A 16,232-nucleotide genomic window follows, 5' to 3' on the forward strand; every position below is an offset into this window, starting at 1 on the left:
ACCTTCAATTTCCCATAACACAAGTGGTTGACATTATTGGGAAACACTAACTTTTTTGTCAAGTTGTTATCTCTCCCCTCAACCCCAAACCCCACACAATAAAAACCCCCAACTTTAACCAATCTCCTAAATCACCCCGTGCCAATCCCAAATCATCAAAATCAAGATCCCATTCCCAATTCCCCCCTTATTTAACAACCCTAACCCCCAAAAATTGCCTCACACTACCAATGGATATAGACTTGACCCCAACTCCCACTCCCACCTCCACCAACGACACCGAAATCGACACGCCGCCGCACACCACCAACGGCGCCAAGCGCCGCCACCCGCCGCCGCCCCCCGTCGCCGTCGCCTACAAAGAATGCATGAAGAACCATGCAGCCGGCATCGGCGGCCACGCGGTGGACGGCTGCGGCGAGTTCATGCCCCCGCCCCCGTCCACCGCCGCAGTGGCCCCCGCCGCGCTCACATGCGCCGCGTGCGGCTGCCACCGCAACTTCCACCGCCGCGACCCCGAGTCCCCCACCTCCGCCGCCATAACCCCGCCCTTCCTAGACTTCCGCCACCCTCCCCTCCCCAAGCGCTTCTCCCTCTCGCCGTCGCCGCCGCCGCCTCCGCCGGCGGCCGCCCATCCGCATGTTTTTTTCGGGTTCTCCGCCGCCGACGACCACCACCCGGCGCCGGTGACCCCCACCGTGGAAAATCCGATCGGCCGGAAGCGATTCCGGACGAAATTCAGCCAAATTCAGAAGGAAAAAATGCGTTCCTTTTCGGTGAAATTAGGCTGGAAAATGCAGAAATCCGACGATGCGGCGGTGAAGGAATTCTGCAACGAAATCGGAGTTTCGAAAGGAGTGCTGAAGGTGTGGATGCACAATAATAAAAACATATGCAGGAGGGAATCGAGCAGCGGCGGCGGCGTTAACAATGAGAGTGTGATGAGCTACGAGCACAGCGGCAGCGGCGGGAGCGGAGGAGAGGAACGGAAGAGGGAGGATAATAACGGTAACGGTAATAATTTCGTTGAGAATGGAAACGGAGTCCATCATTTCGATGGCTCGTCGTCTTCGCCGGCGTGATGTAACATTTTTAGGGAGATTAATTAATTAATTAATGGTGCTTAATTGTTTGTTCGCTTCCTGGTGATTAACGGTAATTAGTTAACCGCTGATCCAAAGCTGGAAATGGAATAGATTATTACTCCTAATTAGCAGTTAATAAAGGGTTAGTGATTATTACTCCTAATCTTTTTCTCTAGTTTAATTACATATATGGAGTAATGCAGTATTAATTGGTCAAATAGTGTGTTAATGGATGCAAATTATACACGGACACTTTTTTTGAATTCACATATGAAGTCTGAGATTGTGGTTGTGTTATCTACGATAATTGATTATTGTTAATGACTTTGTCAGAATGGGCCATACTTTGCTGTCTGCAAACTTGTCTTGTTATAATTTCATTTTATATTCATTAAAATATCATCATAATACTATATTTATATGTAATTTGGAGATAACGAAAACTGCTATATGTGGAAGGGGGATAGTTTTTTTTTTTCGTATTTATCTCCTGGATGTTTATTGTGTTACATACACGTGGCTTCATGGGGGTTGCGTTTAATGGCTCATAATGTTTAGGATTAATTGAGAATAAAAAGGATTTTACAATTAAAATTATCTATTTTTACTGAAAATGAGTGGGGTTTTAACTTTTAAATGACTAGTTTGAAATTATTGATAAATTTGATGTGCCATGGCAGTTTGCCAGACATGTAAATCCGATGAAATAGTTTATTTTTAAAAAAAGGCTCTTATGCAGAGTGAAAAATATGATAATTTTAATTAGGGTATGTGTCTGTAACAGTAAGATCCAATAATAGGATTGGAAAAAAATAGCACATCCCTTATAAGTAATGCCACATCTGACCACAAATTGATTTTCTATTTTACAATCATTGCTTTTTTAATTTAAAGAAAACCCCATTATTACCTCTTATTCAGTAGACCTTATCCAATATCGAATAAATTTTATCGGCAGTGTATCTGAAATTCCTAAATATAGTAGTTGGATGGTGAAGTCGACGATTAATCATTTAAACTAGTGAAAAAGACGGTTCTGTCCCTGCAAGATTATACTATATTTGAAGAAATCGAGCATGAGTTGGAGGGGCAAAGTAGTAAAATGAGATGGATGGAATCGGATGGATCAGCTAATTCAAATATTATGTCCCCATTGAAAAATAAAAAAGATTATCTTGTTGTTAAAATCTGAACTTTTAAGGCAAGAGAGTAGGAGAGCACACTCTTTTTGGTAAGGGATTTTTGGCCCTCCACCTTACAAGTTTTCGTTGGTTGCTTTGGCGGCAAATCTCTCACGCTTTACTTTTTCCTAATAAAAATTAATCGACGAATTTTAAGAGTGAATTAATAAGTTTTATGACGTCTTGCGCGTGATTAAGCAAACTCTTCCATAAATATATGCTTGCCAAACATAATAAAGAATTTCCTCTTAAAATTAACTATGTGGTCTTCAAATACTGTATATCATAAATGTAACAAAATTAGAATCGACGAGATTTTTATTAATTTAATTGTTTATAATCCGAGTAAAAGTATAAGAAATGTTATTATGCAAATGGCTCAATTTATAAAAAACTGGGCTACAGTAATGAATATCTGTATTTAAATGAGGCCAAATTACCCGGGCATCAGTTGTATCATTTCCTATATAGCCCATATATTAATTGGAATGGGCCGAACATTTTAACAGGTAGCTTTCTTAATCTATAGTGAATTTTACCAAATAGTCGTGTATTAGAGTTAGAATAAAGTTTGTTAAGCTAATATTAAGATTAACTAGGCTAAAAAAAAAGAGACCTAAGTATCATAATGGATATACTATCAAACAAAATGTGAATCGATCGGATGGAACAACAATAATCGATATGCAAGAAATGTAAAGCACTCAAAGCATATACGTGGTTCGGATGAATCCTACATCCACGGGAAACTCAAGCTACGATTTATTCAATGTTGGAACGATACAAGATGAAGATCAATCAACAAGAATCAACACAACTACAAACTCCAATACACCTAGCTCAAAAGCTCGATTGAACTAATCAAAACTAACCAAACTTCTGTGATTGTTTCCTTCTCTGACTTCGACTGCTAACAAGATCCAGATGATCCCCCTTTGAGTTTTGCCCAGCTCAAATTATCGCAGAGAGAGAAAGAATAGAATTGAGTAAGTATGTGAGTAATGTTTCTTCTTCTGACTTTTCAATGAGCTTTATATTGTGGGCTCAACAAATTAACTGCCCAACAATTTGCTCCTTTGATGAGTCAGCCAACCCATCTTGTTACCAACGGCCCAAACCAACAATTTGAATATTTGTGGACCATTAATCCCAACAAATCTCCGCCTTGGTCCCAACATCTTCAAATCAGCTTTCATTGTCTCCATTTACAACTCCTTATTTCCTCTGCACCTTCACCAACTCCAAGCAATAGGCAAACTTAGTAGCTGGTAGGGCCTTTGTTAGGGCATCTGCATGATTGTGCTTTGTCCCAATCTTTCTCACCTCCACTCCCCCTTTGCTCACTTCTTCTCTCACAAAATGAAGCTTAACATCCATGTGCTTACTCTTGTTGTGGAAAGTCTGGTGCTTAGATAGGCAAATAGCACTGATGTATCACAATTGACAACAACCTTCTTTTGAACTATCCCGAAATCACTCAGCAAACCCTTGAGCCAATAACTCTCTTTCACTGCATCTGTGAGAGCATTATACTCTGCCTCAGTTGTGGATAAGGCAACCACAGATTGTAGATTCGATTTCCAGCTAATGGCTGAGCCAAATAATGTGAAAATGTACCCCGTCTGTGATTTTCTATTTTCACAATTTGCAGCATAATCCGAATCACAAAATCCCTCTAACTGATCTCTTGTCTGATCTTGACCTGCTGAGGATAGAATCCCATAATCACTGGACCCTCTTAGATATCTTAGTATCCACTTTAGTGTTTGCCAATGCACCCTTCCTGGATCACTCATGTATCTACTTGTCAAGCTCACGGCATGTGCAATGTATGGCCTTGTACATACCATGACATACATCACACTTCCAATTATGTTTGCATAGGGTATCTTGCTCATTTCTTTCCTTTCTTCATCATCTTTCGGCCTCTGCTCAGCTGACAGCTTAAACTGTTGTCCCATTGGAGTTGATACTGTCCTCGATTTTCATGCATCTGAAATCTTAATAGGACTTTGTTGATGTAATCCTGCTGACTCAACCACAATATTCTTCTTCTTCTATCTCTGAATATATCGATTCCCAAAATCCTCTTGGCCTCCTCGAGATCTTTCATTTCAAACCTACTCTTGAGATCATACTTCACTTTTTGAATTTGATTCATATCTGAACCAACCAGCAACCTATCGTCAACATATAACAGTAGGAAAGCTACTGACTTCCCATTCTCTTTTTTTATGTAGACATAGTTGTCATACTGATAAACTCGTAGTTTAGCAAGTGTTTTGGTTGTTTGAAAGTGCATAATTGAGTATTTCGTAGCACATTACTTGAGTTTTCATCTATGATCCCCTACTTTAGTGTTTTGATGAGTTTGTCGAGTTTTTGTAGTCACAACAAGTGGAATGGACGAAAATGGCACCAAACCGGAGGTCGGGCGTTTCACTACAGCCAGTCGGGCGTTTCTACACACGAGACTGGGCGAATCGAGCCTCAGACCGGGCATTCTCACTGTCCCCGGGCGTTTTGTCACATTTTCGGGATCTCGAGCAAAACGCCCGGCCGGGCATTTTTACACTGCAGGTCGGGCATTTTGCTTATGCCTTGCAATTGCTGCATTTTTCGCCCCGGATATAAATAAGACCTAGGGTTCGACTTCAAAACGGATTCCACACGCCCCATAAGAGTTTTTCAAAGGTTTTGAGAGTAGATTGAAGAGACGGAGAGTCACAATCATCAACAAGATTGAAGACGAAGACGATTTGTCATTTAATCCACTCTTGGGAGTATTTTATAATTTTCCTATGTCCAATTCACTTTCTATGGATTTCTCTTGTGAATTTGCATTGAATATGAGTAGCTAAATCTTTTGTAGAGTTTTGGTGAAGACTACAATGAACGCTTTTGATTAATTCAAGGACTTTTGATTACCTTTGCTCTTGTGATTTCTTTGTTTCGTTCTTGTGCCTTTTCAATTCAATTGCTTAGCTACCAATTGGGTTTGTTGACCTAGTTTTGAGTAATCGAGAGATACCTAATTAGGATTGATAAAAGAATGAACAACACCTAGATAATTTGCATTCGAGAGAAGGAATTCTAGAGTGAGGGCTTGAGCCTTTTGTTTTAAGGAGTTAATTGTTAAGTATTAGAAGGAGACTTCAATATTAATGATTAATCAACTGGTTGAGTGCACTCGAGAGAGGGCTTAGCCTAAACTAGCGGCTTTCCTAGTAATCCTAGAGACTTTAATTGGGTAATCGAAGTTGTTGAATTGTTCGCATCGTGTTCGTTGTAGTTGGATCCAAGGCTCTACCGTGTTCTCTTATTTGAAACTTTTCTTTGTTGCGTGCTTTTAGCTTGTTTATGTTTATTTGTTTTTCAAAATCAAAACCAACCTTTCCGGATTCTCTAGATAGTAGTCAAAATCGGTTCGTGGTACTTGAGTTGCACAATTTGTCTCTGTGGATACGATACTCTTGACTTGCCTATACTACGATAGCCCCGTACACTTGCGGGTAATTCTCGTGTTTAAAATAATTCGAGTCAAGTTTTTGGCGCCGTTGCCGGGGACAGATTGTGTTTTTAGCTTAATATCGTGGTAAAGATAGAGATTACTACTCTAGATTTTATTGCTTTAATTTTTATTTTTATTTTTGAGCTCTCAGATTTGTGTTGTCTTTTTCAGGTTGTATGCAAACACGCTCTAAGGGTTTACCTTTAGAGCCTATTGATCTTGAGATCGAAGCATCCAACAGAAGGAGAAACGCTTTGAAGAGGCTAAACCAGCGGATCCGAGTTTCTTCTCCGGTCCAGAGACGGTCACCTTCACCAGTTCAAGAACCAGTTCAGTTCGAGCCACATCCTCCTTTTCTGATGGACGGAGGAAACGGGGGGAACAATAGGAATAACAATCCACCACCTCCTCTAACGAATGCTCAACTTCAAGAGCAACTCGCAGCATTGCAGAGGCGGTTAGATCAAGGGCAGAATGGGATACCAGTGCAGAATATGTTTGCCTATAATGGGGTGTCCAATCCAGCAATCGTTAGCAACAACGTGGATGCTAACAACTTTGAGCTCAGGAGATGACTCGATTTATTTTAAACACGAGAAATACCCGCAAGTGTACGGGGCTAGTGTAGCAATAAACAAGTATGAGTATCGTATCCACGAAGACAAATTGTGCAGCTCAAGTACCACGAACTAATTTTGACTACTATCTAGAAAATCCGGAAGAGTTGGTTTTGATTTTTGAAAAACAATTGAACATAAACAAGACACAAGTATGCAACAAAAGACGAGTTTCAAATAATAGAACGAGATAGAGTCTTGGATCCAACTACAACGAACACGATGTGAACAACTCAACAACTTCGATTACCCATTTGAAGTCTCTAGGATTACTAGGAAAGCCGCTAGTCTAGACTAAGCCCTCTCTCGAGTGCACTTAACCAGTTGATTAATTATTAATATTGAAGTCTCCTTCTAATACGTCACAATTAACTCCTTAAAACAAAAGGCTCAAGCCCTCACTCTAGAATTTCTTCTCTCGAATGCAAATTATCTAGGTGTTGTTCATTCTTTTATCAATCCTAATTGGGTATCTCTCGATTACTCAAACTAGGACAACAAACCCAATTGGTAGCTAAACAATTGAATTGAAAAGGCACAAGAACGAAACAAAGAAATCACAAGAGCAAAGGTAATCAGAAGTCCTTGAATTAATCCAAAGCATTCATTGTAGTCTTCACCAAAACTCTACAAATGATTTAGCTACTCATATCCAAAGCAAATTCACAAGAGAAATCCATAGAAAGAGATTTGAACATAGTAAACTAATAAAGATACTCCCAAGGGTGAATTGAATGGGCAAATCGTCTTCGTCTTCAAACTTGTTGATGAATCGGACTCTTTGGCGCTTCAATCTGCTCTCAAAAGGTGGAAACTGCTTCTGGGGCGTGTGGAATATCTCCTGGAGTCGAACCCTAGGTCCTATGTATACCCGGGGCGAAAAATAGAAATTAAGCTGCAGTCGAGCAAATCGCCCGGCCGGGCGATTTCTAAGCAACAAAACGCCCGACCGGGCGTTCTTCTTGAATCGCTAAGTTGCGCAAAACGCCCAGCCCGGTCTGGGTGGCAAAACGCCCGGCTAGTTCTGTGAAAACGCCCGGCTTGATCTTTTGGCTGTCATTTCGTCCGTTTCCACTTGTTTTGACTACAAAAACTCGACAAACTTATCAGAGCACTCTAACTAAGGGATCATGGATGAAAACTCAAGTAATGTGCTACAATATACTCAATTAAGCACTGTAAACCATCCAAAACACTTGCTAAACTACGAGTTTATCAGGAGAGGGCTCCTTCAGATGGTAGAGAATAATGTTTTTAGAGGCCGATCCACGGAGGAACCTAACAAACACATCACCAAGTTCATCCAGATCTGTGATAAGGCTAATTTCATGCATCGGTTATGTGCGAAAAATGTTATAATTTGCTGGGTCTGAAACGTTTCCTAAGCCAGGTGTGTGAAGAAAATCGCTAGATCGAGGAAGTACTGAAGGAGATGGTCTAGCAAAGGAAAGGAACGAAGTGAGCAGGATTTACAAGGAAAATTGGCGTGACAGAGGAGTCAATAGCTGAGGGCAACAAAGTCTTATCTATACCTCGCTGGGCGCCACTCCAACGCCTATATATAGAAGAGCATGCAACGCAAAGAAGATCACTTTTCACTCTTCTTAGCTCACACACATTACACACACTTGGGAATGGGAGATCTGGGGTAGTCGGGTACGAAAGGTTACTTTCTTTAGAAGTTTCACGGTTGGCAACACCGTCCGAGTGTGGACGAAGATACAATTCCTTTTAATTTCAGTTGTTTTGCACGTTTTTACTGTCGAACTTCACTTTTGGGAGTCGACCTGGCTGTTGATAATACTTATTGTCTTTCCGTTTGTTGATCTGCGTTTAGCAGTTGAATTTCAAGTCGATTTACATAGATCTCTCTGCTGATAGTTTATATCTACAAGTATTATGTCGATCTCTGTTTTATTTTGTTGTTGTGGTGTTTGATATGGGAATGTGGTGATAGATCTGTGGTTTATTGTATGTTTGGAGTTTTTTTTTGTTCAAATCTGAAGTGACGAAGAGTTTCTGTTGGTTGGAGTTCGTGTTGGACGCTTGGATCCGGAGTGGATTTAGCGTCTGAGGTTGGATTCGACGTGAGGAAAGATAGTTGTTAGATGGATTCTGTTTTTGCTTCGTCTAGTGTCTGCAGATCTGTTTAGTTCTTCGTGGTTTATGCATTAATTTGATTTTAAATTAGTTTGCTCTGTTTGATTTCGTTCATGTTGAATTTCTTATGAGTTTTACGCAATTTGGTTGTAGAAGACGATGTCGCTGTTAGTTAGTACGAGAGTTAGTTATTCTGCCAGCTTTTCGTTCGTACTTTGCCTTTTCAGTCATGGTCCCCACAGTAGGTTTATTTCCTAGGTCTAGTAGTGAAGTAGTTTTCTTAGATCAAGTGTTGAACAGTTAATTTCCTTTGCGACGCTCTTTCATAATTTCGCCTAGGTCTAGCTGTTAGCTTAAGAGTTTTAAAGTTTCCCAAGTCAGTTTAATTTGTTTTCCTCAACCCAAGAAAATGCGTGGCAGCAGCCAACACCAAAAACACACCCAAATCCTTGAACATGAGTATTACGCATCCTTCTCTGTGGGATCGATCCCTACTTCCCTATACTAGGTTTAGTAAAGTGGTTGAGGGTTTTTGAAAGAAGTGCTCTGTGTGTCCGACGACCGGGATTTCCTGCGACCAACGAGTTCCTAGACCGTGTGATCTAGTGGATTTGCTGGATCTAGGAAACCTGTTATTCCCTTTTGAACACACTGTACGCAGATTAGACACCTTTCAATCTGCAACACGACGAAAATCAATGGAGTACCGGATGAACAGATCAGATTAAGGGCATTTCCTTTCTCTCTAGAGGATTATGCCCGGGATTGGCTGGACAGTCTGGAGCCCAACTCCATCCGTACGTGGGATGCATTGGTGGCCAAATTCTTAGAAAAATACTACCCTCCGAGTGAAGCCTTGAATAGACAATCAACGATTCTAGCATTTGAGATGACTCCTCAAGAGAGTATCCGAGGAGCTTGGGAAAGGTTCAAGAGCCTTTTGAAGCGGTGTCCTAATCATGGTTTGAATCCAACCCATCAAGTCCTCGCATTCTACAAGGGGTGCTTGCCTGATGCAAAGAGCGAGCTAAATTGGAGCGCAGGAGGATCACTGATAAAGATTGGTGAGGCGGCAGCAATAGAGGTGATCGAGAGAGTTGCCTCGAATGATGGAACTTGGACTAATGAGAGGAGCAAGGTGCACAGAATAGCTTCTGCCTCAGAAGTCAGTCCCGACAGTAGCTTGGCGAATCAATTGGAGCTCATCCACAGGAAGCTGGATCTTATGGGAGTGGGATCATCGGTGCAAGATAACCTAGAAGGTGTAGAAGATGTCAACTACATACACCAAGGGGGCAACAGATACTATAGCAACTCCCGCCCCAATCAAGGGAGTGGAGGTTTCAACCACTTTGGGATTAAGCCACATCCCAATCTCTCCTATGGAAACCCCAACAATGCCTTGCAGCCACCTCCGGGGTTTACAGTGTCTCAAGGAATGATCAATGAGCCGCAGAAGAGGAGTTCAGAGGACATACTGAATGCCTTCATGACACAGTCGCAGAAGAATATGGAGCATTCAAACAAGAGGCTCGAGAAAGTAGAGAATGATGTGCACAACATGGCAACACATATGAAGAACTTAGAGGTGCAGATGAGTCAGATCGCTCAATCTGTGAGCGGCCAGCATAAGCCATGGCAATTCCCAGGGCAACCTACTATAAATCCAAAGGATTGCAAGGCGATTCACTTGAGGAGTGGGACGAGATATGAGGGTCCTTCTATGCCATAGACCCCACCAAAGTCTGCAGCTGAGCCAGAGAAAGAAGCAGAAGTCGAGGCAGAAAAGGAGGAACTTGAGACATCATCTCCTGCAGTTCACACTGAGGTGAACACACTAGTCAAGCCAGCAGAGGTCAGAGTGCCATTCCCCCAAGTGCTCCAAAAGAAGAAGAAGAATGATCAGTTCGCCAAATTTTGGGAGATCTTCAAGAAGGTGCAGATTAACATTCCGCTGATTGAGGCACTGCAGCAAATGCCCGGATATGTTAAGTTTCTTAAGGAAGTTGTCGCCAAAAAGAAGAAATGGGGGTATCATGAGACCGTCAACTTGACGGAAAATTGTAGTGCAATTTTGCAAAGGAAGCTTCCGGCCAAGATGCAAGATCCAAGAAGCTTTACTATTGAATGCACTATTGGAGATCACTTTGTGGAGAATGCCTTATGTGACCTTGGAGCTAGCATTAACCTCATGCCATTGTCCTTGTATAAAAAGATGAAGATTGGTCCGTTAAAGCCCACCTCCTTCACGTTACAGATGGCTGATAGATCAGTATACTATCCAGTGGGGGTTGCGGAGGATATATTGGTGAGGGTAAATGAGTTCGTCTTCCCAGCTGACTTTGTGATATTAGATATGGAGGAAGACAGAAAAGTACCTCTGGATTAAATGCCATAAACTCACATCTGACTTCTGGATTGAATTCATTTCTCCAATCACCACTTCAGCTGACAAATAATATAGGCTATGTTTTCTCACAGCCTCCATGACCACCCTTGATCCCTTTAGAACTCTCGTCTTTCCATCCACTGACTGGAAAGAATACCCTTTCTTCTTAAGAACACCAAGAGAGATCAAATTTCTCTTGATTTCTGAAATTAATCTCACCTCTGTAATTACTTTCACTGATCCATCAGGAAGTCTAAACTTGACATTCCCAATCCCTTCAACTTTGCAAGATTGATTATTCCCTAGTAAGACAGAACCGGTTGAATCCTCAAGATTATGGAACCATTCCCTTTTAGGACACAGATGGAAGCTGCATCCATTGTCCATTATCCAAGACTCACTGATGTCATACTCCATCACATTCAAGACTTCTTCATTTTCTGATTCTTGAATAGAATCTGCTGTGTTCTGCCCTTTTTCACCCTCTTCTTGCTTTCTTTTCCATGCATAACAATTCTTTTTCAGGTGCTCGGGCTTCTTGCAATGATGGCAGGATCTGGTTTCCTTCTCTTCTTTCTCCTTTCCAGATTTCCACTTCTTCTGGCCTTTCTTCTTGAATTCCTACTTATCAGCAGCTTTTACATTCATTACTTCAGCTGCTTGATCAATAGGTTTTCCAGCTGCCATCTGGAATTCCTTCAACTTCAATGCAGAGTACACCTCCTCATAAGTGACCTTAGAATCTCTGCCAAGGAGCATGACATCCTTAAACTGATCAAAACTTTTAGGAAGAGAGTTCGGGAGCATTAAGGCTTTGTCCTCATTCTTGATGGACTCATCAATATTTTCAAGATCATCTACGCATTTAGCAAATTCCTCAAGCTGCTCTCCAATGCCTTTAGAATCAGAGAATCTGAAAGTAAACGATTTATGCTTCAGATGCAGCCGATTGGTGAGGGACTTGGTCATGTAGATGGACTCAAGTTTTGCCCACACCTTCGAAGCAGTCTCTTCCCTTGAGACCTCTCTCAAAACCCTATCACTCAAACTAAGGATTAACGTGTTGTAGGCTTTATCTTGAAGGTCTGATTTCTTGGCATCATCCTTCTCATCGGCTTCAACCTTGTCCTGTTTCAGAATCTCCCACAACCCTTGCTGCATCAGAATTGCCTTCATCTTGAGCTTCCACATCCCAAAATCGTTTATCCCCGTGAATTTCTCCATATCAAATTTCGCGGCAGCCATCTCAATCGATCCGAACAAAAGTTCCCACAACACGACGCCAATTTGTGAATCGATCGGATGGAACAACAATAATCGATATGCAAGAAATGTAAAGCACTCAAAGCATATACGTGGTTCGGATGAATCCTACATCCACGGGAAACTCAAGCTACGATTTATTCAATGTTGGAACGATACAAGATGAAGATCAATCAACAAGGATCAACACAACTACAAACTCCAATACACCTAGCTCAAAAGCTCGATTGAACTAATCAAAACTAACCAAACTTCCATGGTTGTTTCCTTCTCTGACTTTGGTTGCTAACAAGATCCAGATGATCCCCCTTTGAGTTTTGCCCAGCTCAAATTATTGCAGAGAGAGAGAGAGAATAGAATTGAGTAAGTATGTGAGTACTGTTTCTTCTTCTGACTTTTCAATGAGCTTTATATTGTGGGCTCAACAAATTAACTGCCCAACAACTTGCTCCTTTGATGAGTCAGCCAACCCATCTTGTTACCAACGGCCCAAACCAATAATTTGAATATTTGTGGACCATTAATCCCAACACAAAATATAAAAGCACTCACAATAATGCAATTTATTGGGTCGAACCTAAAGCATGACTGAGGCTACTAGTGCAGATTATAGCGCGGTTTAGCAATTAAATTTTCTAAGTGTCAAGATTCTGAATAAATAGTTTGTGTTTGAATTTAATCCTCCAAGTATATGTATCATTGGAGATGTTCATGTCACGAGATTTTGGGGCTATTTTAAATACAATTTAAGATATAAAATTATAAAGACTCTTGGGGTTACTTTAAATGCAATTTAACATATAAAATTTAAAATACTACTATGTAATTAGGGAATTTAGATTTTAGCATATCTGAACTCATTTTTATGTCAAACCTTAGGCTAAACTAAAGTTATTAAATTAGGATGATCAACCGCTTAGATTAAGTCTTGTGACATATCTATATGATTTATTTTATGTAGCAAAGTTAACTTAGAGAATCAAATTCAATCCTTAAAAATATAATGTTAAATTTTATATAGTTACTTTTTCGATTAAATTATTTTTTACTCCTTAAATTATAGTGTTAGGACAGAACCCTAGATCTCTAATAGTATCTATTTTCATCTAAAGGTTCATATTTGACCATAGTTTTAATAGTATAAAATTAAACTGCCTAAGTTAAATAACTAAATAGGTACTGTCTAATTAATCATATTGTATGATGTAATCTATTGTGTTTTTAAAGAGTTAGTAATGGGCCAGAAGAATTTGGGCTTTTATATGTAAAACCAAAGCCGCAATCAGAGAGTCACTAAAAAAAGGACGATATTCAATTAGGGTTTGAAGATCAACATCTTCTTCTCTCTTCATTTTCTGTTCCCCCGCAGCTCCGAATACTAATTCACCTCAAAATGGTGCAACGACTCACCTACAGGAAGCGCCACAGCTATGCCACTAAATCCAACCAGCACCGCGTCGTCAAGACTCCCGGTGCGCTCTAACGTGTCTCTTTAATCTGATCCTATCTGCTTTTAAGCTTGGTTCATTGAATGCGTTAATTGATTCATTACTTGTTTTTTGATCGATTAGTTTTGTTTTGTCATTGATTGAGTGTGTTGTGTGTGAATTTTAGGGGGGAAGCTAGTGTACCAGACCACGAAGAAGAGGGCAAGCGGCCCTAAGTGCCCTGTCACTGGAAAGAGAATCCAAGGGGTATGTAGCTTGATTTTTTATTTTGTTTTAGCCGTCTGTATTTATAATGTTTGTGAAATGCGGTGATTTTTGTTTCTGAATTATGCTAGTTTCTCTTAAATTTTGCTCCGATTTTTCAACCACAGCTTATGATGGATGGATATGTTTTCTCATATCTTCTTAAATTGATAAGATGAAGCATGTAGAGTTCGGTTAAGAAGACGTTCTAAGAATAATCCTGATAATTTGTGTTGAACTCAATCGGATTTTGTTTTTTTGCTTTAGTAGTTGAAAATTTTCTGACTTTCCCCTTATTTTTAAAAATTCCAATAGTTTGGTTGGATTTGAGTATAAATTGACAAAATAGTTATTTTGAGGTATCATATATAAAATCCAATTGTTAGTGTCTGTGGCTGTTTATTACATATCCCATTTGCTTGAGGAAAAGGAAATGTAAACTGAGTTGTATACTCATTTAACTAAAAAGTTTAAATAAGGTTATGTTTAGTTAAAGCATTGTTTACATACAATACACCAGAATTGAATCATTGAGCCAGATCATGTTGGGAAACATTCATTTTGTGATATTGGTTGGCAGTCTGTTTAATTTGCCCCACTCTTTGCCGATTATTCATCAGATTCCTCACTTGAGACCTGCTGAGTACAAGAGGTCTAGACTATCCAGAAACAGGAGGACTGTGAACCGTGCCTATGGTGGAGTGTTGTCTGGTGGTGCTGTGAGAGAAAGGTGTGCTTTTTCCCCCAATTTTTTTACTGTCTTTTACACCAGTTCAAGTTTTTAGTTCCTGCATTTGATTCCTACTACCATTCAGCTCTGTGTGCTTCTGCCATTCGTTTAGGCTCATTTGTCTCTCCTTTGATCTTGTAGGATCATTAGAGCTTTCTTGGTGGAAGAACAAAAGATCGTTAAAAAGGTATTGAAGATACAGAAGACAAAGGAAAAGGCTGCTGGCAAGAGTTAAGTGAGTTATGTGCTGAGATAGTTTTGGATTAGAGTAGCCTAGAGGAACCCATGATATGTATTTTTCATTGGGTTCTTTTATAATATCACCTCTACTAACTCATTTTGAATTTCCTTTTTGTCACTTGAAATTGTTGAGTTAATCTGTGATTCATGGTTCTTTATGTTCTTTCTTCCCCTTTCCATCTTCACATTTTTTTGTGCTCTCTCTTTCTTCTAGTTTTTGTCACTATAATTTTCTCACATTTCCAGAGGGATTCGTTCAACAAACTACACTCTTATAATTAGTGGAATCTAGCGGATGAGGTTTAAATATCATCGGATAATAGAATCACACTAATTATTGTCAAGTGATATGAATATGTGATAGTGAAGCCTAACCTTGTTTTCATTATTGATTGTTTCTCTGTTATTTGCTATTCATAGCATCACTGAGCATATAAATCATTATTGATTGTTTCTCTGTTATTTGCTATTCATAGCATCACTGAGCATATAAAAGTAGAAGTAGATGAAGATAAAATATACTAGTACTAAGCATTGTTTGTAAAATGCAACTAGTCCCAAGGCCCAAGCTAGTATTAGTACCTGTATAATCAAGAGCATTGCTTGTAACATGAATATATTGTTCAAATAATAGTAAAATAAATAGAACTTAATGAATAATACTGTAGTAACAATGTTCATATAAAAATAAATGGTTCAATAATAAAACTAAATCATGAAAAAAAATAACGGTAGAAAATATCATTTGAGCTAGTGAGCATGGGCTTTTCATCCCTCTCTTTCGCATTAATAAACGGTTATCTTGTTTTATGTCCCAATTTACGGTCTCTATTTTGAAGGCCTAAACTTTGTGAAAAGTTCGATTAATATTATGCTTTACACCACATCAACATACTCTATATAGGCGCATAATAATTTGGTAAAATTGACTCATCGTTCCATGATTCCATCGTTAGATATATTAAGTGTGAATTTTCGGAAAATTATGGATTTTAACTAAAAGACACAAGTTGGGGACATTTTTTTTTTTTTGAAATAGATGAGTCAGAAATACGTGGGACGATATTTTTCCATATACCATAGTAAAATTACTCATTTCGTTGGACAATTTTTTTCATACATAGTATATGCAATCAATGTTATCAAATACTATGTGGGATGCGCAAGTTGTTGTTGGAAATCTTGGCATGTATATACATTCAAATATTCTTAAAACGAATATCGAATGAACCAACATGCCAAGATTTCCAACAAATGTCTTGAATAACATTTGATATTTGAGTAAACGAGTAAATCGAACTTTGATTTTTATGAATTTTGTGATATTAAAAATTTCAATAACATTTTCTAATGTATTAGAACCACAAGTGTCTGTATAAATCGAAATGAAAAACATTAAACGTTCATGAAACGAGAGAGATGCTC

The 16,232-nt window shown here is 39.5% G+C and overlaps 4 protein-coding genes across 4 annotated transcripts; 3 read left to right on the forward strand and 1 right to left on the reverse strand.

The window, feature by feature from the left end:
- Positions 1–47: 47 nt before the first annotated feature.
- LOC125204314 (zinc-finger homeodomain protein 10-like) lies at positions 48–1,248 on the forward strand. The gene has a single exon (XM_048102925.1). The coding sequence runs from the start codon at positions 231–233 to the stop codon at positions 1,080–1,082; it is 852 nt and encodes a 283-aa protein (XP_047958882.1). The 5' UTR covers positions 48–230; the 3' UTR covers positions 1,083–1,248.
- A 2,233-nt stretch (positions 1,249–3,481) lies between these two features.
- On the reverse strand, positions 3,482–4,227 carry LOC125206776 (secreted RxLR effector protein 161-like). Its single transcript, XM_048106002.1, has 2 exons — positions 3,718–4,227; positions 3,482–3,667 (listed from the first exon to the last, which is right to left on the reverse strand). The coding sequence occupies exons 1-2, from the start codon at positions 4,225–4,227 to the stop codon at positions 3,482–3,484; spliced, it is 696 nt and encodes a 231-aa protein (XP_047961959.1).
- Positions 4,228–4,668: 441 nt separating this feature from the next.
- On the forward strand, positions 4,669–10,883 carry LOC125206777. Its single transcript, XM_048106003.1, has 4 exons — positions 4,669–4,846; positions 5,949–6,307; positions 9,156–10,109; positions 10,227–10,883. Exons 1-4 carry the CDS (start codon positions 4,669–4,671, stop codon positions 10,881–10,883), a joined length of 2,148 nt encoding a protein of 715 aa, XP_047961960.1.
- A 2,551-nt stretch (positions 10,884–13,434) lies between these two features.
- LOC125207154 (60S ribosomal protein L34) lies at positions 13,435–14,965 on the forward strand. The gene is made up of 4 exons (XM_048106375.1): positions 13,435–13,618; positions 13,761–13,840; positions 14,458–14,567; positions 14,709–14,965. Exons 1-4 carry the CDS (start codon positions 13,540–13,542, stop codon positions 14,800–14,802), a joined length of 363 nt encoding a protein of 120 aa, XP_047962332.1. The 5' UTR covers positions 13,435–13,539; the 3' UTR covers positions 14,803–14,965.
- Positions 14,966–16,232: the final 1,267 nt, after the last annotated feature.

This window comes from Salvia hispanica, chromosome 2, assembly GCF_023119035.1.
Source record: "Salvia hispanica cultivar TCC Black 2014 chromosome 2, UniMelb_Shisp_WGS_1.0, whole genome shotgun sequence".
Taxonomy (NCBI): Eukaryota; Viridiplantae; Streptophyta; class Magnoliopsida; order Lamiales; family Lamiaceae; genus Salvia; species Salvia hispanica.